General features: G+C 41.6%; 1 protein-coding gene across 3 annotated transcripts in view; it reads right to left on the bottom strand.

The window, feature by feature from the left end:
* Nucleotides 1-645: 645 nt before the first annotated feature.
* The window catches only part of KIAA0586, a 75,432-nt gene continuing 50,416 nt past the window's right edge, over nucleotides 646-25,661 (bottom strand). For all 3 annotated transcript variants that reach the window (XM_082058150.1, XM_082058148.1, XM_082058149.1), the window contains exons 31-32: nucleotides 7,024-7,089; nucleotides 646-1,039 (exon numbers count right to left, since the gene is read on the bottom strand). In XM_082058150.1, the coding sequence (XP_081914276.1) occupies nucleotides 894-1,039; nucleotides 7,024-7,089 (212 nt within the window). In that variant the 3' untranslated portion in view covers nucleotides 646-893. The remainder of the gene's footprint in view (nucleotides 1,040-7,023; nucleotides 7,090-25,661) is intronic.

The following is a 25,661-nucleotide window of genomic DNA, read 5'->3' as shown; positions in this document are numbered from 1 at the left end:
ATGATTCTACGATCCTACCTTCCTCCCCAGCTGCTGCTGGACTGACCACAGTGTCCTGATTGAGGTGATAAAAATGGAGCAGTCCCAGAGAGGGTGGCAATATGTTAATGCGCTCTTTATGTTTACCGTTACTCTGGTATTTCAGACTAGAGGGTATAGGGCTTCTGAAGGGCTGAGACTGCAGCAAGCAGCTCTGTCTGATGAGAAAGAGAAATTTACATTAAAATATGTGAATAAATAACCTTACCCACACAATCTCTCATTCAGGCATGTTTCAAGATGGGAAAAAAAAAAAAAATCTTTAGGGAAACAAACATCAAAATGCTGAAAAAAATCTGATTCTAAAAAAATAAACTCCTCATAATAACAATAAAAACTCTAATGGTCTATTCTACACACAATTTTGATTTACTGTCTTGTGATAGCACTGTTCTAGGGATGAACGAGCTCTAAAGATATCTAGGAACACAATTTTTTTGCAAGCTTTCGTTTCAAATATATTTTCCTCTCGCTCCACATTTCAGCAGTAGTGACATTATATTGAGCCACATATTTTTTTCAATCAGTGAGCCACACTTTTGCCATGGATTTAAATACCTGTCAATCACTTCCGTGTTCTTCTGTACACGCAATAAATAGTTAAATGGCCTTCACCTTTATTGACTTAAACTCACAACATTTCTGAAAGAATTGCATTTTATTTCTTTAAAAATATTTGATCTATTCACAAGCAGAATCATTACCTAAATTTATAATCATAAGAAAAATAGTAGAAAATAAACAGTACTGAAAGACCTGTATTTTGATGAAACATCCAGACTATCACGCTTGGCAGACAAATGTACCAATGACAAAATCTTCAGACAGCGACTGTCATAAAAAAGCCGTAAGCTCTAAAATGTGTCCGTCCCTGAAGAATCTGGATCGCCACATATACTACTCACACTCTGCGTTTGGTTTTCTGTGTTCATGGACGGCAGCTTCACCGACACCTTTGCTGCAGAAACATCTGAATTTAAATGTGGGGCAGCATTCTCTCCTAAAAAAAAAGTTAGAATGGAGAACAAAACACATTATTTCAAACAAATAAAAGGTACTGAAGTAATCCCCATGTTGCATCCCTCCGTGGAAATAAAAAGTGACAGCTCTACTATCCACGGTTTTGAAGAATTTCAAAAAGCGCTGGTTTAGCCATCAGTTCTCCCTATCAAGTAACAGAGGGATGAATTTATGGGCATATATAGACTGGGTAGTATCTACATATAGATATAACATACATACAAACACACATATACATATATAATTTCCAGTAGGCCCAGAATAATTTCAAATGCGTATACTGGTGTTTCCCACAGAAATGAAATGCGATCCTCATAGTATTTCTAAATTCCGTTCATATGTGGTTGTCTGTTTGCATCAAACACTTAAAAAACATTCAGGTTGTTCAATACCACATTTCTATATATAATCATAAAAAGCAAATGAATCCAAGTTGAAGCCATTGGCTACACGCCCTACAGAGAAAAACCCGCTGTCAATGCTTCAGCTGCCCAAAACGCAAGAGAGAAGTCGTTTTAGCTCTTCCCTATCTCCAACCCATTTCCCTGACTCATTAAGGGTCCTTCTTTCTACTCCTTTGTGGTTTATCTCCCTTCTTTCATCCTCTGACAGACTCCAGAGAAAACGTCCCCCCAGAGATGTGGCTTGCAGGACTTTACAAGCCACATTCATCTTCCAGCAAACCCGAGATGACCCTTGGCCACTTCCCATTCTTTCCATCTGACCCTGCAAGATGTGGGGTGTCCTGAGAGAGGAACAAGCCCCCTGCACAGCCCAGCCAGCACCTCTTCACCCAGAGGGTGCTGGACACTGGAACAGGCTCCCCAGGGAGGTGTCACAGCCCCAAGCCTGACGGTGTTCAAGAAGAGACTGGACAACACCCTCAGACACACGGTGTGAACTGTGGGGTTGTCCTGTGCAGGGACAGGAGTTGGACTCGATGATCCTGTGAGTCCCTACCAGCTCAGGACATTCGATGATTCTGTGCCAGCAGTAGTGGGGACACGTCCCAGCACCGGCTGTTGAGCAGCTGGGGGAGATCTCCGCAGGGCTGGGAAGTCCCCACATCTGGGAACGATTGGAGGGGTGGGAGATGGGAAGGGAGAAGGGTCATGGGCAAGAGTTACTATATTTAGGCAGAGGAATGAGATAAGATGAATCAGTTCATGGAGCTGGGGGAGGAAGACATCAACCAGGCTACAGACACAGGATGAAGGAGGACAGGAGAAGTGGCATTGAATGAACGGCACAATATTCATAAAGCTACAGAAAGAGCATTTTGAGATTGCAGTTGTCCTTGGGACAATTATTCTACCTGCAGCAGCTACAAGCAAAACAAACACATGAGTCTGTGTACAACAGCAAAGGCTCTCTTGGAGTTTGCTCTGATTCTGATAAGCTCCAACAATCCTCCCTTCCTCTGTGATAGACTACGTAATTAAACCTCTAATTTCCCAATAAAATCAAGAAGTTAGGCTTTCTTTCACCCCAGTTAATTATCTCCAATGTCACTGTACTAGTAAACTGCTTTCAACTGCCTTGCAGCAAAGCATGCTTCAAACGGCTAATTAAAACAACAAAAACCCACTGCTAAAATAAAATTTCATCCTGTGTTTTTCATGCTAGAAGAGCTGCCAACAGCCTGGAAAGTCAAACATGAATGAGGCCAAAGACAGTAAAGCCAGGACATGGAGCAACCTGTGCCAGCCAAGGCTCCTGCCCCTCGGGAAGGCAGCAAGAGCACGAGAGCATTTTTCGTGTCCCCAGGGAACCAAGACATCACCTGCCCGTCACAGCTGCTTACACACTGTGCAAGAAGCAATGTCCACACTTTCACTAGACTGTCCTCACTGCCTGGACACCCTTCGTCACTCCCAGGCTGAATTCCTCGGCAAAGCACAGCTGCCAGCACCTGGGCTGGCATGAGCCTGAGCAAACCTCACACGCACAATCACGGAATAGTTTGGGTTGGAGGAACCTTCCAAGCTCATCCAGTGCCACCCCTGCCATGAGCAGGGACATCTTCACCTCAGAGGCCCGTCCAGCCTGGCCTGGGATGTCTCCAGGGATGGTTCAGCCACCACCTCTCTGGCCAACCTAGGCCAGGCTCTCACCACCCTCAGGGACAACAATTTCTTCCTCATGTCCAGCCTGAATCTCCCTCCTTTAGTTTAAAACCATCACCCTTTGTCCTATCGCAACACGCCCTGCTAAAAAGTCTGTCCCCATCTTTCTTATCGGCCCCTTTTAAGCACAGAAAGGCTGCAATAAGGTCTCCCCAGAGCTTCTCTTCTCCAGCTGAACACCCCAACTCTCTCAGCCTGTCCTCCCAGCAGAGCTGTTCCAGCCTCGCATTGTTTCCATGACACACGAGCACATGAGCAGTAAGAAGACAGGAGGAATTCTACATCTTCTACATCTTCTCAACACGATTCAGAAGCACATTACAGTAACACCACAAAGATGGGCAAGGAAAATGTTTTGTTTTTTCCAGAGGTACTTCCATGAGCTGAGTCTGCAGCCGTATTTGAGTGATAAAAAAGAGGTTATTCAGATGGGGAACTGAAAAAAGGCAAAGTGTTGATTTGGTTAGACGTGAAGCTGACACACAGTAAAGACATGAACGTGTAATGCCGAGGAAACTTTGTAAATCATCCTAGACACTGAAGCAACTCTCCAACACTGCATGTAGTTTGATGCTTTCAAAGCTTGACTTCGTTAATAATTTCCACAGTCATGTCACATTCTATGATGTCATTGTTTCAACAGCTGTTTTCAGGTTTCTTTAAAAAAAAGAGGGAAAAAAAAATAATATTGCCTTATCTCAAGGCTCTGTATTAACTTCTGAAGTATTTGATTTTGGGGTGCTGAAAGAAAGTTTCATATTAGCATACATTTTTCCTAACACATACTCTAATATATTTTATAGATATACTGTAGTTCAATTTTATGATAGACATAAAATGCTGAAAGAACAGAAAAATTAAAAGAATAATTCCATCTACTTGCTCAACAGAAAAGTTAGCAGGTCCTGAGGTATTGAAATATCCTGAAAGATAAGCTTAAAAATAACTGAAATAAATATTTCCCTTTTTTTAAAGACAGAAAACTGAACTCTTTGATTCTGTTAGATGGATTCTGTTTATTGATGATTTAGATGAGGGGATTGAGACCATCATCAGCAAATTTGCTGATGACACCAAGTTGGGAGGGAGTGTGGAGCTGCTGGAAGGCAGGAGGGCTCTGCAGAGGGATCTGGATAGACTGGAAAAATGGGCTGATTCCAATGGGATAAAGTTCAACAAGGCCAAGTGCTGGGTCCTGCACTTTGGCCACAACAACCCCCTGCAGCGCTCCAGGCTGGGCACAGAGTGGCTGCAGAGCAGTCAGGCAGAAAGGGACCTGGGGGTACTAATGGACAGGAAGCTCAACATGAGCCACCAGTGTGGCCAGGTGGCCAAGAAGGCCAATGGTGTCCTGTCCTGTATTAAAAATAGTGTGGTCAGCAGGACAAGGGCAGTGATCCTTCCCCTGTGCTCTGCATTGGGGAGGCCACACCTGGAGTATTGTGTTCAGTTCTGGGCCCCTCAGCTCAGGAAAGACATTGAAGGGCTGAGCGGGTCCAGAGAAGAGCAACAAGACTGGGGAAGGAACCTGAGCACAAGACCTATGGGGAGAGGCTGAGGGAGCTGGGCTTGTTTAGTCTGGAGAAGAGGAGGCTTAGAGCTGAGCTCAGCACTCTCTAGAACTACCTGAAGGGCAGTTCTGGCCAGGTGGGGATTGGTCTCTTCTCCCAGGCAGTCAGCAATAGGACAAGGGGGCATAGGCTTCAACTCTGCCAGGGGAAATTGAGGCTGGAGATGAGAAAGCAATTCTTTGCAGAGAGAGTGGTCAGGCATTGGAATGGCTGCCCAGGGAGGTGCTGGACTCACCGGCCCTGGAGGTTTTTAAACTGAGATTGGACATGGCCCTTAGTGCCATGATCTAGTCAATGGACTGGGGTTGGACCAAGGGTTGGACTTGATGATCTCTGAGGTCTTTTCCAACCCAGTTGATTCTGTGATTCTGTGAGGCAGAAAATACAGAACCTGGATTTTTAGCATTTTCACTGTAAAAAAACTACGGCTATCCTACTACAGGGGAGATTCTGCTCCATGACTGTAACTTTCCAGACTAGGAAGCTGCTAGTCCTGAAATTCTACATTGGCCCAAAAATACAACTAAGTTGTATTCCCGCTCACGTATGTTATTTACTGCTGTCTGTATCTGCCTTTTGCTGCACACCGGTGACGACACTTGTATAGCCCCTGGCCAGCTCCTTCATTAAGAACGTGATATTCTATTTTATCTCTTCCCCCCATCAGAGAACATCTCATAATCACTATTAAGATGTTTTCCTCTTCAACACTGAGCTCTTCACCGCCACAAATATGCAAATTGCAATGGTGCTTGTAATCTTTTGATATGCTGTAAAAATGGAACGGAAAATTCCTCCATTTCCAAAGCAGCGCGGGCAGGCAGGTAATCTTCACAGCTTTTTTCCTCTTTACGGGCTCTGGAAGTACTCAGTGCAATTTTGTAATCATGCACTTAGCTGTATTTATAAAAAAATGTCCTTGTTAAAATCCAATAAATGGAACATGTGGCCTGAGGTGACCTCCAGCTCTCCAAATTCATTGTCACCATCTAAGATAATACTTTCATAGAAACTGTGCAAACCGACACTCTTAATAAGCGTGGAAGGGTCCTTGACTGGTAGAAACTCAACAGTGACTGAAAACATCTTAGTGACCCACTGATGGAAAAGGTCAGATTTCAGATCAGAGATTTTTCCTGTTCTTGGCAATGTATAACAAATTCACGTACAGTACTAAATTTCCAGATCTTTGCTTAACAGAAACATAAAAATTAATGGTGTGTCAACCATCCGGTGACCTGTGAAGGGAGTTTTTTTCTCTAAGAGGTACCATCACACACAGAGTGTGCTCTATGCAAGTGTCTTGTGAATGTATGCCAAATGGAAAAGGAATTAAAGACACTAAAGGGAGGTTTAGTTACTAATACCATATGGCAACAATAAGAACAAAGAAAAATGTTTTAATCTTTCTTTTTAGATTTTTCTATTTGGCAAAATAAAAAGACTAAACAAGTCTGACTTTTAAGCCAAATAAAAACCATGTGCTTTAACTCCTTCAAGTTGGTGTTCATACATTAAATAAAACTTCTATTTTTAATCTATCCGGAGGTAAGCCAGACCTATAACATAAGTGGAAAGGGCTATCTTCAAGACAGTAAATAAGGAGGGATTTGAAGGATCAGGACCCAGGTTATTGTTTCAGTATAAAACCAGAGCCATCATTACTGTAGTTACCTACATATTACTTCAAAAAATGTAAGAACAACCATCACTCCCTAGCAAACCTCCCTCTACTCTCTAACGTAACAACTGAAGCAGCAAACGTCTAAGAGCAAGAATTGAGTTCCAAGCATACGTAAAAAGAACCCGGAGCAGTGCTCTCGTTCCTTTAATAGCACGGGTTGATATGAACGGCTCGTTTCTTCTTCTGCCAGATTCCATCTGCTTCACTTTGTTTATCACTGACTTCAAAGTTTAAAACACTGTCCCAACAAATAACTTCCTCCAGATGGCATTATCTCCAGTGTTCCGAGCACAGGGGATAACACAGCACCTGCAGGGCTGTTACTCAGCATCTTAAAATCTTCAATGAAAGTGGCTTGGTTTTGTTGTTTGTTTGTTTTTTTTCTAGTGTCATTCCCCCATTTTGCTTTTTCCCTCCGAAAATGATTTTCCATCTGGGATACAGTTACAAAGACCATTAGCAGGGAAACAGAGTTGTCAGAAATTCTTTACAGTAGTGACTGTAAAGTAAAGCAGAAGAATACACAGAAGACCAAAGGTAACAGAACCACTATCTGCAGAAACACTTTATCTGCTCCTCTTACCTGTAGGTAAAGATGTGAGATGCGTATTTGTGCCAATCTGTGTCCAATCCATGTCTCCATGGATACCTGTTGGGGACCAAAGAAAAATTCACTTATTTTCATACCAGGTTGTACAGGCAATTTATCGAGTAGCAACCCAAGAAGCAGCGTTTTTAACAAAATCAAAATTATTCCAGATTTGCTGGGCGAACATATACTGCTAAGAAACAGCCATATGTTGATGTAAGCAATTCTGAGGGCTACACTGAAAGGCAAAAATACACTGCAATGTCAGTCATGTTGCTAATTATAAGGAACAATATTGCCAGTCCAGACTCATGCCCAGCTATACCCTGCATATTGGCTACATAACTCAATGCTGCTGGAATTTATTGACTTAGACAACTGTGAGTGGCTATGGTAATGAACTGGCCACATGGCCTCAGGATGGTCAGGAATACAGCATTGTCAGAAATTAGCATGACCATCGCATTTTTCAAATAATGCAATTGTTTGGACAAAATGGCCTCGAGTTGCACCAGGGAAGGTTCAGAGTGGATATTAGGAAACATTTCTTCACAGAAGAGCTGTGGGGCATTGGAACAGGCTGCCCAGGGCGGTGGTGGAGTCACCATCCCTGGAGGGTTGAACAGAGATGAGGTTCTGAAGGACATGGGGTAGTGCCAGAGTTGGGTTATGGTTGGACTCAGTGATCTTAATAGTCTCTCCTAACCAAAATGATTCTATGATTCCATGAAAATTATTCTCAATTCATTAGAATCAGGAATAATATCACTCTTCCACTTTTCGAGCCCTGGCACATGACTACCTTGAAGCCCTATGGACATTTATGTTATTGTGGAGGTGGTGTCCTCTCAGCTCTGCTATAAATGAAGGGAAAATAAATCATCTTCAAGCAGGTGCGCTTTTGAGGGCAGGGACTCAGTTCTCATTGTGTAAACGCTTGGCCAAGCGTTGTGCCCCTGGTGCAGGTCAGAGCGCTGCCTTCCACCCGGACAGAAACCCAGAAAACAAGAACAAGATGCTCTGCAAACGCACCCACTTCTGTTCTTGGAACTCCAAACCACATTGCCCCAAACTTCCATGACAAACAGAAATGACTCTAGGCCAACTCAGGCCAAATTTCTAGGGTTGAGTTACGCGAAAGGGATAGATTTACCATTAAAACACTTCGGTTGTTTTACAGAAATGGACTGACATCTGCAGGACTCGTGCCAAAAATGTCTGGATTTAAAAGCATGAGTCTACTGCTTGTGCTGAAAAAACACAGTTTCATTCTCAAAGGTTTCAGCCAACTCATAAACCTCCATAAGTGGGTCACAGACACCAGCGGAGACAGAAAGCTATATAGTGTGAGTTCAGCTCAAGTTTTGACCTAAACTTGGCAAATTCCAGCTTGAGATGGTGCAATGTACTTACAGAAACACTGCATGCAAGCACACAGAAAATAAACATGCATACACACACACTTTTCTCTTTGCTTGTTTGTTTAAACCCTAATGTATATCTTAGCTATAAATATTTTTGAAAAGAAAATAAATTCAGATCGCGAGTCAGTGAAGGAGGGTGGGACGCAGGCTAAGCAGCTAACAAATTTTTCAAAGCAGAATATTGGAAAATGATTTTTCCACCTCTCAAGTCTGAGTTCAAGGTTCAGTGGTTTTCCAAAACATCTTATATTCCCACCAACAGCAACACTAAACAGAACAAAAAGTAGAAATACATAAAATAAACTAGAACCAGATTTTTCAAAGTCCAAACACACAGACCGGTAGGGAAGGGCAGACAGAAAGCAGCTCCGAAAACATCCAGGAATGAGATTGCAGAGTTTGCTAAAGAAATATTTCCTTTTGGTGCCTAAAATCTCCTCTGCTCCTTCAGATCTGGCACATTTTGCTCTGCAAAATATCTCATGGCTTAATAAGTTTGTTCCCTGGCCACAACTCTTGCTGTTGTTTCCCACCAAATCACTTCCAAGAGATGTGCAGCGATCTTTCCAAGTAACTACAGTATTAATACTGAGAAGAAATACTAAGTCAATTTGGTTTTTCCACACAGATGCCTGTGATTTTTGCATGTGCAATTGGCTAGAAACAAATAGGGGTTTTTTTCATTTTTAAGCACTGCTGTTTCTTGACTGAAACCATTTTCTTGAGGAGAACTGAGATGAAGGGTCTGTGGTCAATCTTGAAGCAGCAGCTTTTGTTTGTAAGTAAAAAAGGAGAAGGAGCTGGTTCATTATCGGTCCAGAGTCTTTGAAAAACACCAGGAAAATGTGTATCTTGTGCACAGCTGAGAGGAGGAGTCATCTCTAAATCCACAAGAGGCAACCTAGGTAAGCAGCTGGTGGACTCAGGAGAATCTGACAAGTGATAATTAAAACACGGCATATCTAATGGGGTAATTAATATTTTATTTGTTCAGTTAAATTAACTATCACCTACATAGCAATCTTTTTCTCATTTTCTGCAAAACCTAACAGGCAAGTGGTCAGGATGGTAATTTTAAAAGTATGTTTGCATAACATATTCAGCTCTGTTATTCACACCTTCATGTCTGGGGATGCAAAAGATATTGTAATGCCAGTATCTGAAGCAAAATAAAGCAGCTCAAAAAAACCCCACCCACGAACGATCGATTCTGGGAATTCACACTAAATTCTAAGATAAAGTTATGCAGACTTCCCTCAGGATGAAGAATTATTCACTGCAAACCTAGCAGTAGGACTGGCTCCACCGAGACCTCGTATCTTAACAATATTAATTGCAGCAATACTGCCTGCAGCTTATCTACATTGTACCACAGTACTAGACATAATAGCATTCATAGCCTACATGGGGAGTGGCAAGTGGAAGAACAAATAAAATCGAAGCATCTTTCTAATTCTTAAAAGTTACATGGCCTGTTTTTATTTTAAAATAATTAATTTACACGAGTAATTAATGTTGAACAAACAAATGCAATGATGTTTCATCACAGATTAGGGTTTGAAAATGAACATCTTCCCAGTTCACGCTTACAACGAAGATGGGTGTCCCAGTGAGGGAACCCCCTCAGTAAATGGTGTTATTTGTAAGGGATGGTGCTGCCAGGACACGTTGGGTTACTCTAGAGTCCCCTCCTGCCCTCAGCTCAGTTGGGCCCAGGCAGTTCAATTACCAACAGTCAAATTACCAAGAGTTACTCCACATGCTGCTCTTACGTGGTCCTTGATGTGCGGTTGTCCGTGTCACTTGGGACGCACATGCGACAATCTCTATTTATCAGATGGGTTCAGCGTGTTGCAGGTCAAGCCTGAGCACGTTTATCTGCAGTGACGCTTGTGCCGCACGTGCTCACCAAGCATCGCACGCCATCCAGCCCTTTTAAATCCCCAGCGAAACAACTGGTAAAAAAATTATTAGGGATGGAAGAGGCCAACTTTCAGTGAATCAGAAGTCACAAGGTACTTCCTATCGCTTGAAAATGTGATGGGAGGCCTTGGTGAGCTCTCCATCTAACAGACAAGAGGGTTTCGTGGGCGAGGAGGTGACGTCCCCTCCGGCCACGGCAGCGACCTGCACCCACATTTGAGTGAAAACCAGGGGATGGGCATCGGGATGGAAATGGAAAACCTTCTGTACCGTGGTGCCTGAACAGCAGTGCTGCAGGGCAGGATTTCCTCACTGCAAGTCACTTCTCACGTATAACGGAGTCACTAAACTATTCTTATAAAACATAAACTATTATTCTTATTAAATCAAATAAGATATACTCAGCATAAAACAATCCTGTTCCTATAACAAGTGTTTTTCTACATGAACGCAAACAAAATAGCTGTATTTCTCTATTCTGAATCCTTAAATATCACCTGACCCTACGCGTTTGTTTTGATGATTTTCACTTACAAAGTCATGGGATTCTCCCTATGGAAACGGTTTGCCTTGACTCCTATTGCTGCACTACCGTCACAAAGATCTGGTACATTAAAATGCTTACACCTATAGCACAATTACTCTATTTTTATAATTACACCTTTTTAAAAGGAGATTATTAATGTTTACCCCAGGTAAAACAAAACAAGACAGAACAAACCCAGCCCTATAGAGTTAGCATTTCCCAGTGATGCTCTAATAAGCACCAGGATGGCTCTACAGACATTTGTAGTAGATACATCAACAAACTTGTTAAAAAGGCCTCTTTTCAACCATGTATTTATCAGCAGAAGGTGGCCACTACAGGTCTTAGCATTTCTGTCTATCAATTCATTTTGAAAAATGTATTATAGGAATGAGCAATTCTACGAAATTTTGAGACACAAGCAATTTTTCTATTAGCTCAGAAAGGATAATGTAGCAATCTACATAATTAAGCATAGGTTAAAATAAGGAAAACATTAAATATCTGTACTGGAAGATCTGCTGGGAGATGGCTACTATGTAAGTGTCCAGACCCTATTCTGCCAAAGACCTTTTAATCCTTTTGAAATGAGCACCTGGTGCGATGACAAGTAATGTTGCCTCTACAATCTAATGCACAGGACCAGAAACTTGGAAAAGTCTGAGAGTAAATATATGTTTTTATCCTGTGCTGTTTTAAAGTTTGTTAAAATCTAAAGTGTTTAAACTTTGTGCAATGGAAAGAAGAATTCCTCCTGGTAAAACTAAAAAGAGTAAAACCAAAATTCCTTTGCAATACCTGGGTGAGTCTGAGCTCTGAATCAGTAGAATTAATGAACTGCAGAAACGTATTGCTGTAAATCTACGCTATCTATTCAGCACGCTACACCACCTTAACTCTCTCTTAGGCACATCGCTGCTGATTTTAACCTCCATCTCTGCTAACTGCTATAAAAAGCAGGGGAAACACTGCAGACTGCTCCCAGCAACACTGTGCCTCTCCTTGAAGGTTTCACTACCCACTGCTGGTTCCCCAGCAGCAACAGTGAAACCAATAACCGTTGTTAGCAACCCAGCTGGGCACAAATCTCAGAGATGCAGTCAGGCAGCACCTTCCAAGACACTGAACATCCTCACTGACATCAGGCTTTCATCTTGGGTTCTTTACCTCTGAAGCTGTGTACACACACACAAGTTGAAATTTGGAACACCGGCTGCATTAACTGATGGTGACAACTCCCTCTTAGCATCCACTTCCAACTTATTTTAGAAAGTGCTGCAGCTCTTTGACATTCGCTCTTCCCAGTTCAAGCTGTTGGTGCCAAACCGGGTTTGCACTTGGGTCATCACCAGCTTTCTTCGTTGCTTTGGGCCACAAGAATGATTAATATTGCCCGTAGGCAGCCTGAATGAAAATCATTTATCAGTTGTCTTGGTTTAAGTATTCCTGGCCAAAACACATAGAAACCTGCAGTGCAATGTGTATGGAAATGTGTGGGAGCAGCGCCCTTGCGGAGGGGTGGGCTGCTGTGTGTTGATGGGACACGGCTGGCGCAGGTGAACGGCACAGGAACCTCAACTAAGAGTTCTATAGGATCCGCAAGAAGAGCAATTATGGAAAGCTCCTTAAGAAAGCAGCTTTTGCAAACCCTCCACACACCTGACAATGACAGAAACCCAATTATTTAGCACAATCATAGTCTGCCACACGACACCCAGTGTGTAGCACAAGCACAAAGGCAAAAAAGATCTTTTCTTGTGTGTCTCACAGAATTTAATGGTTCTCCAGTATTTTACTGGAAGCAAATTCATCCATGTTATATAGACACACATGCGCTCCCAAGTTCAGGAACACTTACTCTGCAAGTATTAATCAATCCGCTTTCCAGCACCTTCTTGCACACGTTCACAGGAAGACCAGAAATTTTAAAAACAATATCCTTTTCTTTTTTTCTCTCCCTCTCTAAGTATCATGAAAGAACAGAGTCTGGAATACACTTAAAATTCAACACATATACAACGTGGGGAGAATGCTGCCTCTCACCATTACTCTGTCACTGAGAGTTACACATCTACACAAGCAGAAGCGAACAAATGCTTAAAGATCATCTTTCTATATACAAGACAATATTTGAATGTCACTTTTATTTGATGCAATTGTTTTTTTAAAATCTTGGGAGGACGAGAACACACATGTTGCAAGGTCTCTTGGACCAGGGCCGTCTCCTACCACGTAGGAAGCCTGGCAGAAAGAAGCCTGGATCACGGCTGAGGCCTCTCAGTGATTCCACAACGCAAACCATCACACAGTTCTACTGCCCAGGTTACACAGTAAGTTATCCAATATGTTCCTATTCCTTCAGAGGAGAAATAAACAGGTTAATGCAGCGTTGTCTGTTGCTCTGTATTTTTAGATAACTACTTGGGAAGCGAGTAGCGTAGTAGCCAAGGTGTAGCATTATTCACACAACCTACATTTATCACACACAGAAAGTTCGCTGGAAATGTATTCTAAATCTGATAAGAAAAATCCTCATTAAGAATCATTTGCTTGTTTAATTTTCACTTATTGAGCTTTAATGTACCATAAAAGTAAGTAATAACAACAGTGCCTTAAATAAATATTGCTTGTCCTATACTCGTTAATGTTTTAGAAGAACACAAAGCTGCCTGTAGATACAGGAAGCTTCTGGAAAATAAAACCTAACCAATCACATAAACTAAAACGAGAGCTTTAAAGAATTTTTTTGTTGAACACGGAGTTCAACAAAAATGTATTCTGTTCACTGTACACACGACACCAATGGGAATAAGAGCCAGTTCAAGTTCTAAGTTACCATTACTTGGGTAATAGTTTCAAGCTGCAAGGCACAGCTGTACGGGCCCAGCCAGACAGGCTATCACAGCAATGCTTTGATAGCATGGGGCCCTTAAGTGTCAGGATATAGAAAAGGCAGCAGTTGTTGGCTGTGAAAACAGTCTGATACAAACCAGATGGGGACTTACTTGATGGGCAACACAAAGGAAAACAATTGGCTCATTCAACAAAGTCAGGCCACTGCCCCAGAGAATTAACAGAAGACAATAACAGTCAACCAGAGTTGATGCAAACAAGAAACAGCCATGTGGTTACGGTTTAAGGAATTGTTTCTCCTCAGACTAAACATAAAGTTTTGATTTCTAATTCTTATATTCATTAATTTCAGTCTCGTTTACAAGCCCCCACCCCCTTTCCTCCAAAGTCTTCCGTATAATTCATTTATGTAGTACCAGCTTTCACACACCTACTTAAACAAGAAAAAAATTAGATGACAAAGGCAGCTCTATTAATCTAACGTTTCCTGAGGAATGCCAAGACCACAGACAACTTTCTGAACCGTGTCAAAACAACGTTACAGATACACAGCACACAGTGTGTTATTAGACACATTTGCATGCATGTGGCAGCGGAGTTACTGATTCTTTTCGATTCGAAATGCATAAAGCCCAGTAGGTCACATGCCGAGTTACCCAAGTACAGATGTCTTCCAGTTTTGTGAAGAGCTCTTCTGGTTTCTTACTTAACTTTTTTCAGAAGTAAACTTCTAACCAATTATGTTACCACGTAACAGTTTGGGTTGTCAGGCTGCAGTTAAAAATATACTAAATTAGCTATTATACCCAACTTCTTGTGAAGCAATCAAAAATTTTAAAATTGGCTACTTCAGCCATAGCTCAAAAAAATCCCCAACCCATTCATTTTTAGAAGCTTGTAGAACATTATGATCCAAAATCTTAATTGCTCTTGCTGTTTTATTACAGGAAATATAAAAGTGACATGTGCAAAGGTATTTTGATTACAAATTACTTACAGAGATTGCACAATAAGTCAGACCTCTAAGGGCTTTCTGCAATTTCACTCTCAGACTGAAAACATCTGAACTTTCTTTTCATACACTTCAAAATATTCCCTCTGGCAGGTTCTGCGCTGCAGCGCTCAACACGAGTGCCAGCGCTTGGATGGCACATTCTGAAACACAGTCACATCCTCGGATACCCAAAAAAGGACGTGTACAAAATGCAGCGACACACAGATGTCTTGGATGCCTTATGGTGGCTAGTTCACAGATTTCTGAGCTAGCCACGTTGCATGGTGAAAACATCTCCTAAACACATCACTTGGACCTACGATGGGTACACAGGAAGTCTACTCTTCCTTCTAAGTGCTTCACCCTCCACACAGACTTGTGAGAAGCAGCTGGGTATAAAGAATTTAATGTATGGTTCTCATTGAACAGCCCACACTGGACCTACAGAGCAAGGGCGTTTGTCCTTAAAGAAAGAAAAAGACAAAATGAATCCCCTCTACTCTGCCCTGGTGAGACCACACCTGGAATATTGTGTCCAGTTCTGGGCCCCTCAGTTCCAGCAGGACAGGGAACTGCTGGAGAGAGTCCAGCGTAGGGCAACAAAGATGCTGAAGGGAGTGGAGCATCTCCCGTGTGAGGAAAGGCTGAGGGAGCTGGGGCTCTGGAGCTGGACAAGAGGAGACTGAGGGGTGACCTCATTAACGTTTACAGATATATAAAGGGTGAGTGCCACGAGGACGGAGCTAGGCTATTCTCAGTGACAACCAATGATAGGACAAGGGGTAATGGGTTCAAACTGGAACACAAAAGGTTCCACTTAAATTTGAGAAGAAAATTATTCCCAGCGAGGGTGGCAGAGCCTGGCCCAGGCTGCCCAGGGAGGCTGTTGAGTCTCCTTCTGTGCAGACATTCCAACCTGCCTGGACACCTTCCTGTGTAACCTCATCTGGGTGTTCCTGCTCCATGGGGGGATTGCACTGGATGAGCTTTCCAGGTCCCTTCCAACCCGTGACATTCTGTGATTCTGTGTGATTAAGGAAATATAAAGGCAGGCCCTAAACATCATCTTAAGTGATTCTAGCTTTTCACTGCTGGGGTGCTCAAGTATGAGCATGGTTTTACTTAAAAAAAAAGACTAAAATGCAGCCTTGGCCGCATTCAAAACAACCGCCATATATTGTAGGTAGAAAAGCAGTTTTTTTACTTCAGTTTCCTGCTGTAAGCACAGAGCCAACACTCCAACAAAGCTGTTGTGTGCTGCTCTGCGTCTGAGCTAAAACATCTCCCCGGCTTATTTCCAAAAGTGCAGCCAAATTCTTGAAACCTCCAATGAAGGGCTGGGTTGTCACATCGTTGCAGAGAAGATTTTGCCTGCAGCGCTGCTATTACTCATTTTTCACATCATATATATTGAGGTCAGAACACTTTTTTTACATACAGCTGCAATTTTGGGCTGAGCCTCTTCGCTAGACCGTTTCTAGAAGATTACGAATCTTGGGAACACAACGGCCTTTATCAAGCCTTAACCTCAGAGATACCGGCTGTCACAGGCTTGCGTTTAAAAGCAGATGAGAGAGGAGCAAAAACCTCTTTAAATCCCAGGTCTGCCTGGAGAGGCAAGAGCTCCAAACGCTCTTGTAAAGATGGTTTTGGACATGGTTCGTCAGAGAACGCCTCCACAAAGGACGGCGAGTCAGGGCCAGCTGGAGCAGGGGAGCACGGCTGCCCGGCTGCTGTTACAGCGGCGACTCCAACAGGAAACTGCTCCCCCCTTTCTTTTCTCTTTTTTTCCTTTTTCTTTAATCAGGAAGGAAGCTTCGTCTTCAGAAACAAGCATTCCCTGTGTAATCTCCCTGCTTGCCTTGTCTCCAGGAGCGGTTCCAATTACTGAAATAAGCAACATGCGAAGCAATGCGAAGTTAATCGTATATTTGCACTGTAACTCGAACCAGTAAATATTTCCCATTTATAGTTTTGATTTACGTATCAGGATACAATGCAGCTGTTAAGTAAATAAAGCTATTTTCTCCAGATTACTAATTATGGTTTAAAAAAAAAATAAAATTAAGCAACAGCTAGCAAATTCCACGCTTTTTACTTCTACTGAAGATACAATGGCCTGACAAGGAAAGAAACTGCAGCTGTTTGACTGTCTTTAAACAAGCACAGCCCTAACGCTTGCAATATGTACAGTGCATAAAACAAAGCCAAAATACACAACCCTGAGATTATTACTTCACTATAACCACCTGAGTTAGGATGGAGATCAGCAGATCATCCCATATTAAGTCCAAGCTGCACTGATTACATAATTTTGAACCAAAACATAAATGTAATTCCACCAGACGCAGAAAATGTGAGATACACATTTTCATTGTTCGTGCATGGTTGGTGATTTATTATTTTGCATCAAAACTACATGCCTACCTGACATTAAAAAAGAAAGAGCTAATGAATGTCAAAGTTGTGCCATAGACGAAGCGGAACAGTTGCCTCCCTGTGGCCAAAGCACTGGGGCAAAAAAAAAGGCATTTTACACAACTGCTACATATTTTGTGTCTCACACAACAACTTTCACTCAGGTTGTTTAGAATTATACATTAAAACAGCTCTTCCTTCTCTAAAAGCAAAACGTACATTTTAGATTAGAGAAGAATGACAACAGAGATAGAAAAGTTCTAAATCTAAATTAAGTTTTTCTAGGTGTACTTTATTTTCCTAATGACAGCGGTCATGATAAAAACCAGAACACAGTAGTCCACAGACAAAATTTAACCCATCTCCATCATTTACTACTGTTCTTTGCAAATGCAGTCACCAAAAAGCACACATTTGCAACTGGTATTTCAGAGATGAGGATTTATTGTATTTTACTTTCCAAATTAGTTTTATGGAAGAGGAAAAGGGTTTGAACTGAGTTTTACGTTTGCACATTATTCAACGCTGTTACGAAATGCAGTCCCATCTGCAGTGAGCAACAGGTCACACATGACAACTTTAATCTTCACTCCCCAGTCCTGACCCTATTTTTAAGAAGAAAGCTGCTTTGGCAGACTCATTTCTCAAAATCAGCATGTTATCAAAGAGGAGCATTACCATTATTTATATAGTGTTCTTCATTTGGAAGACATCCTAGATAACATTCACTCCATGCTGTTGCCTTATTTGAAAGTTTCCTGGGCTCCTAGTCTTAAGAAATGAATCACATGGGCACTAGAAACATGTATTTATATTTAATTACAGGCAGTCTTTGTGTTGCTGTATTGAGAAGCTGGTGCTGGAAAAACTTGGCCTCTCTTCAGTGCATAAAAGTAGAAGGTCTTTTTAGTCCTAAAGTGTCTGGATAAATAAGCAAATAAAGTATTTTGGTAACGACACTGTTCAAGAGTATGAAAACTGCTGGTAAATCAAGCCCGCTCACAATGCAATAAGCAGTGAAATTAAAAAAACAAGATTACAATTTGACTGTGGACACCAATCATCTAAATATCTGTCTTTATTGGCTAGTTAAGCTCTATTAATGATTTTACAGCTACGTCTCGCCTCTGCTAGCAGTGCAAAAATTTACGAAGCATTAAAAAAGGAAAACAAGTTTAATGGCTGAGAATGACAGCTTTTGTAAATCCCCCATCTCCTTTATAAAAGAAGTTTGGAGACAGATAGTCAGAACCTGTGGGTTACTCATGGCTCACATGAAGCCACCTCCACTTGGCATACAGGCTCTTGGTCCGGTAGTTTCTCTTTTGCCCAGTTACTCCCCACACAAACATCTGGCTCCTTCCCATTTTTACAGAGTGCATTAAAAACCTGAATTGAGAGCTCTTAACAACAGGTAAAGCTGAAGGGTGTCCAGCTGCCTCTGCCCAAGGATCACCAAAAAACACAAGGAAAGCAGAAGCTGTTCCTCATGCTGCCTCGCTCTCAGACATACACAAGCCACTGAATTATGAAGGGCAACATCTGCCTTCCCTGCCAACCAGAAAAATAAAACAAACCCAGCACATACTGAATACAGAAAGCCTACATTTCTCCTATTGCAGTGCTATAAATGTTTCTCCAAGTTGAAATATGTGTTTGTAATACTCCCTGTCTTCACCTGTCACCATACAATATCCGTGCAACGTGTTGCCAGCATCTAAAGGCATCAAGACTTCCTGGATTGATACTGATGCCTTTTAGAAAAGAAACGCAAATTTCACACTAAAAAGGAAATGTGAGATAAGAGGCCTCCTTAAATGACTGTTAATCCAAATGAGAATGATAATCCTGAAAGATCCTGTAGTGCACGTGTCAGTGGAACTAAGACAGTGGGCAGCAGGTCTACCTGGGACGGCTGGAACGGCTCCTGACTCCGGCTTAGCTGCTGTTCACATACCAGGATAAAAAAGATCATGACTGAAGAATGGAACTACGTCTTATTCGGCAAATGGTCCTTGCAGGCTGTAATCTCTGGCATTGCTCCTGGAGTTAGTAACTCCAACCGAATGCTCTGCTGAATAGGACAATGCTATTTCTTACAACACGTCTCATTATAGTGACATACTGAGGCACATCACTGAAGAACAACTACGAATGTCAATTTAAACTCATCCGCCATTACTGCTAACAAATAGGCACGCGAATTAAAGTAGTACAAGACCATAAAAATCAAATGCCTCTTTACAATGTTATGATAGAAGATGATGTGTAAAGGGATTTCAGACTCAATTATATGTATATAAATGAGTAGCAGGTTCAGGAGAGACTATTCTGATCGTTTTCCATGACCTACCACAACACACAGGCCACAGAACAGCTCAGCACACTTACTTTCTAGATGCACATCAGTTCTTTCTTATTAAACCATGGGCTCAGAGCTGTGGAACCACTAATTTGTGAGAAACTTCTCCCTCCAGAGAAGAACTAACTGGAAACAGCCCTCAGGCTGAAGAATAAAGTACATGGGGAGTCTCTGTCCTTAGGTGGCTTGCCCAAGCCCATTAATTTTGTGTGTGTGTGTCCCCCATTTATATAAGCGATGTTTGCATGAAAGGGGAAAGCAGGTCAGCCTAGTCAGCTTGCTACCATCTGCTTTTATTCAAAGTTACTCAAGATCAGTGCCAGTGGGACCAGTGCCCATTTAGGGGATTTATTGTGTGTGTTTATTTTTTGCTCTTTACAATGAAGGCAACAGCAATTACTGTAAGTTTGTAAAAGTGCACACAAATCATAACACACAATACAAAGCTGCTTCAGTCAGATCCTTGCGTGTTTACGAATCCTGCACAAGCTGTGAGAAAGGCTGCTTTGGCACAACAATTTGGGAAGATTGGTGAGGAGCGTGTTAGTGTCCAAGAGATCTGAGACTCTATATCATACTTGCTATCAAGGCCATACCCTGCTTGCAATGCACAGCGACTCCGACTGATTCACCACCCTGCGAGAATCTTGTGCAAAAGAAAAAGCATCACTTTCCAGCTTGGCTGGATGGGCTGACAATACGTGGATTTATATAACTGAAAATTGGTAAAAGATCAAAGGTGGACCATCAAAGTGGAAATAGCAATTTAGGGCTCTCAGCTTGTACATTCCAACTCTTAAGAGTGGATATGCAGCAGCAAAAGGTACTCTCAATGAGAATTCTTCCTAGAATATACCTGGCCATTAGAGACACAAGCTACAAAAAAAGCCACAACCCCCAAATCAACCCAAAAACCCCTTCCAAACTGGCAAAAAGGAAAAATATAGAGAAATCTACATTGCAGGGATGAGGCAGCGGTGCTGCATGCAGAACTGCCTGGATGTCTGTACTGCTTTGCTTCCAGCAGGTAGTCACCATCGCTTGAAAAGCAAATGCAATTATGAATCGAATTCTTTTTAAGAAATTCTAATAAATATGGAAGTAAAATCCTTTACACTGTTAAGATATAGCTAAGAACAGCAGATCCTCAGAAGCCCCTGGTGTCTGTGCGATGTGCCACAGCCAGCAGACGCTCAGCAGGCACACACACCGGGCACCACAGGATATTTGGAGGCAGAAAGGACATACAAACTCCAGAAGGTACATTGCAGGCTCGATGCAGCAGCACCAGTGGTTTTCAGCTTACCAGTATGAAAAAGAGACTTGTCCCTTACTATTTGCACATTACAATCCGCATGTGTGAGTGAAATACCAGGCTTAATTTCGTCACCGCTCTGAACTTCAGGTTTATGATATATAAAATGCACTTTGAGGGTCACCAGAATAGATCACCTGCAATCCTTTAAAATCAGATGAGATTTCTGGATATCTACCTTGAGCTCCAGTAAATCTGAAAAAAGACAAGTAAAAACCCAAGTATTCAACAACCTCCATAGGAAGTAATCCTTTAAGTAGCGATCACGTCAGTTTGAGCAAGTTTTTCTTTCCCTTTCCCCAGAAGAAAACACAACTGGTGCTGGAATTTCAGTGAAAATCCTTGTTGCTGTGTACAGACCAGAGGAGGGACTTGGCACAGAAACACATGCTGAACTTCAGCAAAATAAATGTACTTTAAACACAAAGATCTCGTCAAAAGGGAGAAAGAAGCAACTCTACCTGGTTTAACCTGCTCAAGCAATGGGGCTACAGCTGCCAGCCTCACCTCCTGAACGTAAAACTTCTGTGCAGAAACACTCCTGAAACCCACACTGGAAGGTTTCCTGCTTTATTCTTTTTACTGTATGAAAAGAGGTCAGTAGGTCAGAGAGGTTCTCCTGCCCCTCTACTCTGCCCTGGTGAGACCACATCTGGAATATTGTGTCCAGTTCTGGGCCCCTCAGTTCCAGAAGGACAGGGAACTGCTGGAGAGAGTCCAGCGCAGGGCAATAAATATGATGAAGGGAGTGGAGCATCTCCTGTGTGAGGAAAGGCTGAGGGAGCTGGGGCTCTGGAGCTTGGAGAAGAGGAGACTGAGGGGTGACCTTATTAGTGTTTACAAATACATAAAGGGTGAGTGTCACGAGGATGGAGCCAGGCTCTTCTCGGTGACAACCAATGGTAGGACAAGGGGTAATGGGTTCAAACTGGAACACAAAAGGTTCCACTTAAATATGAGAAGAAACTTCTTCACAGTGAGGGTGGCAGAGCCTGGCCCAGGCTGCCCAGGGAGGTTGTGGAGTCTCCTTCACTGGAGGCATTCAAACCCGCCTGGACACCTTCCTGTGCAACCTCATCTGGGTGTTCCTGCTCTGGCGGGGGGATTGGACTGGATCATCTTTTGAGGTCTCTTCCAATCCCTGACATTCTCTGATTCTGTGATTCCCCCCAAAGATTAACCATACACACATCCAGCATGGATCAGAAGCCAATTCTTATGCAGACTGTACAAGGGAAACTTCAACATACACAAAAGTGTGCAGATTACACGATGGGTATAAAACATCATCTGTATGGGCACCAAAGGGAGACTAAAAGGGGAAATTTTCTGCCTTTGCACACACCTCCCACAGCAAAAGCCTCTGCACAAGGTCAGGAAAATGACAATACACAGCGGTGAGAGAGCTCTGTATCCCTCTGTGCCATTCAAGGAAGTGTGAGTAAGAGAAAAACTAACGCTCGATCTCTAAGAAGCTGAAGGAAATTGCCAAGTGAACAAAAACCCTAATGCATGTAGATCAGAAAGGAAAGAGCCAGGTGATACATGGTGTGGAATTGGACTCCAGAGGAGAATGACTTCTACCTACAGGCAGTCAGTAGGAAATCCTCAGACTGCAAGGCGGTCTGAGCTCACCTGGCATAGTTTTCTTTAAGTATAAACTGTTTTTTTTTTTTTAATTATTCATTTTTTTTTTTAATCTTGACTACTTGGATTTCAATAACTTAAGACACCTCAAAAAATCAAATAACATTCCAGGAGTCTAAAAAACCTACCAGGGAGACTTGTGCTTCACCTGCTCTCTGCACTTGTTAGTAGTTCCTATTGTTTGCACCTTTTGCACGAAGAAGCAAGAGAAAGAAAGGTCTAGAAGATAAAAGGGTCATTTCCCAGAAAGGGACCTTTTGGCAATGGGTGCCATGAAACCCGCAGCAATTCCTGGTGCTTGGTTTCCCAGGATCCAGACCCGAAGCAGCAGAGCACACCCACAGCAGAAGGGCATGGTTGTCTGCATTAACAATTCTATACAGGACTTTCCCTTAAACTATAAAAAAAAAAAATAAATCAAAAGTTCTGTTTTGATATTTTGTCTGAAAAATATGTGGAGTAACTCAGTGGGAAAAGAAGCAACCACTGATATAAATTGCACTTCTTAACAGATAAATAATATTTACGAAAGCCAAGAAATTCAAACCCCCTGTTCTAAACATAACACAGCTAAATATTGACTTACAGTAATTTAAACTAGAAACTCTCAAGTGTGGCTACTGAGGGGTTTATGTGGGGATAATACGCAAAATGCTCTTCAAATGCGTGTTTTCTCATGCATGGGCTATCGCATAACTGCTATGGTCACATGTGCAGAAAAAGCTAATGAAAACTCTTTGAGAAGTGGTGTTCTAAACTACTTGGAGCACCTCGAAGCCAATGGCTACATATAGAAAAGACAGAGTTTCTGTGGGAAACGCAGCTTTGCATTTCCAGACTTGGCCAAATGTAAAATGTATTAACTGCATTTTGTCAACAAGCCATCTGATATCGTGGGGAGGTAACTTTATAGCAAAACCAGAGTCAAAATAGATTAGAAATAAGAGTTCTGAAGAAGCACTGAAAAACTTACATAAACCTCTAACGGGACATTTGCTTGAAAAATGCTGTAATTATAGCTAAGTGATGTCATTACTTTAATTCTGAGATCTTCTCTCAGGAATTAGTCAAATTTAAGGAGCAATGTAGGCTACGTAAAGGATTCCCACCTCTCAGGTTGTGGTGGTGGTCTCTCCAGTGTGAAAGAAAACCTGTTTTGCTTCACTAGCTGCTGTTTTCAGGGCAGTACGGACAGTCCTCAGCAAAAGCCTCTAGTGAAATTCAGCCCCAAACCAGAAACAGCAGGATATTAAGGAGAAAGTAAACTTTCAATAGAATAGTCGTTCAGATTTTGACCAAAGCAGTTCCAGTTCCAAGAAAAAAATAAAGACCTTTAGCCTTATCCTAATCTTCTTCCTTCCTTGAAGCATCTGTTAGAGATTTGCCTCATGCCACAACAGTTTTAAGAAAAAAGAACCCAAAACCTAACTCAGAGCAATTTCTGGCTGAAGAAGAGAGGCAAAGAAATACTTACTTATATCCAGATTTTCAACATTACAGTTTTCAATACAGCATAATGCCACTCTTAACAGAGAAACAGCCCATTTTCAATACCGATCAGGGACTCTGGAAGCTTTATTTTTTTAATACAGGTTGTTTTAAGGGCTTCTTGCCCTCTTATTCATTTATTGCACAGATCATCTCCTTCCACAAGCAACTGTGCAATCTCTCTGTGGCAACAAAGCCAATTGCTTAGTGTCCCAATATTACTTTCCCACGTACTTACGGCTGCCTGAATATAATCCACTAGCTGGAGATAAAACGGAATTACTATCATGAAGTTGTGCTCTCTAGGTCACATTTTGAGAGTCTGTGCTGTAGAAAAAATAATTAAGTAAAAATACATCTACCCCTTGGTTCTGAGCTGCTCATATGAAATTTTAAAAACGCTCTGCAGTCAAGCATTGCCACCTGTTCTTTCATTTTAATTTAAAAATCCTGAATCATGTTAACGTGAGCCCGAAAATGCCTCTATGCTGGAAATATGTGAATTCACCAACCACAACAATTATTATCTTATTAAAATTATGAAGATATATGAAAGAATGGTCCAAAGATTAAAGGGTATGATAAAACCCAAAATATATATGCATGTATATTATATCGTACGAATATATGTTTTCAAACCACTGTCTCCACTATGTCTAGAGAAGGCACACATTTCAATTAATAATACATTCAGGCTTTATTTTCAGTTGTAACTTTCAGGAGACATTACCCTTTCGGGCATGACATTGTAACAGTCCTACTGAACTTCAACTTTCATTAGGAAACATCAATCAACTTTCTTTTACTAAAAACACATGTTCACTGTAGACCACAAAAATTTCTCAAACAACAAAAGAAAGCTCTATCGTATATACATTTATGACCATAGACAAAAGAGGAATCAAATCTTGTAATATATTTATCAACTAAATGAAAAGGGCTTTTTTTATACCCAGCTCTAAGTCCAAAACGATTTCCCTTTTCTCCCAAAACCCTAAATTCACACTCCATTTCAGGGCTCCTGATTTTTCTAAACTCTAATACCCATGCAACCACTTGCCCTTTAAACTCTGGAAAAATACCTAAATGATCCTGCCTCTGAAATGCTTCTTCATTTTCAGGATAAAATTTTCTCCTTGTCCAGCGCTATTTCTATAAAAGCAACCGCCTGACATCGAGTTTTTATAAACAGGGTGCTTTGAACTTACAGTAACAGATGTGCTTAATTTTAAAATGTTGTATTTACTTAAACCCACGTATACTTATCATGTTGCCAGTTTTCATTTTTCCTTCAAATGATTCTTATTAATTTTTAATCAGTCAAAAAGTTGAGCCTAAGTTCGCTGTGGTGCAGCTTATGGAGACGAGACCTTCTGCTTAAAACTGACAGGCAGCTGTTTCAATTTGCAAATCCTCTAGATTTTTATTGCCTCATTAAATATGTATACTTTGAATGAGATTTAAATTATTCTGATCTATAAATCAACCTTCTTGGTCGTTGCTCTCAAAGAAAATCGACTAGTGCCATCTCGTGGTCAAATGTTTTCATTTGACACCCAGACAGAGTTGAACTGTGCCCAAATACCTGGTTTTACAGTATGGGTAAATTATTTCAAGATAATTATTCCAGAGAATAACTACTTCAATTAAAAAAAAAATATTACTTTATTTCCAGCACTCTC

This window comes from Streptopelia decaocto (assembly GCF_964273445.1).
Source record: "Streptopelia decaocto genome assembly, chromosome: 7".
Classification (NCBI taxonomy): Eukaryota; Metazoa; Chordata; class Aves; order Columbiformes; family Columbidae; genus Streptopelia; species Streptopelia decaocto.
This window is presented reverse-complemented; position numbering and strand designations above follow the sequence as displayed.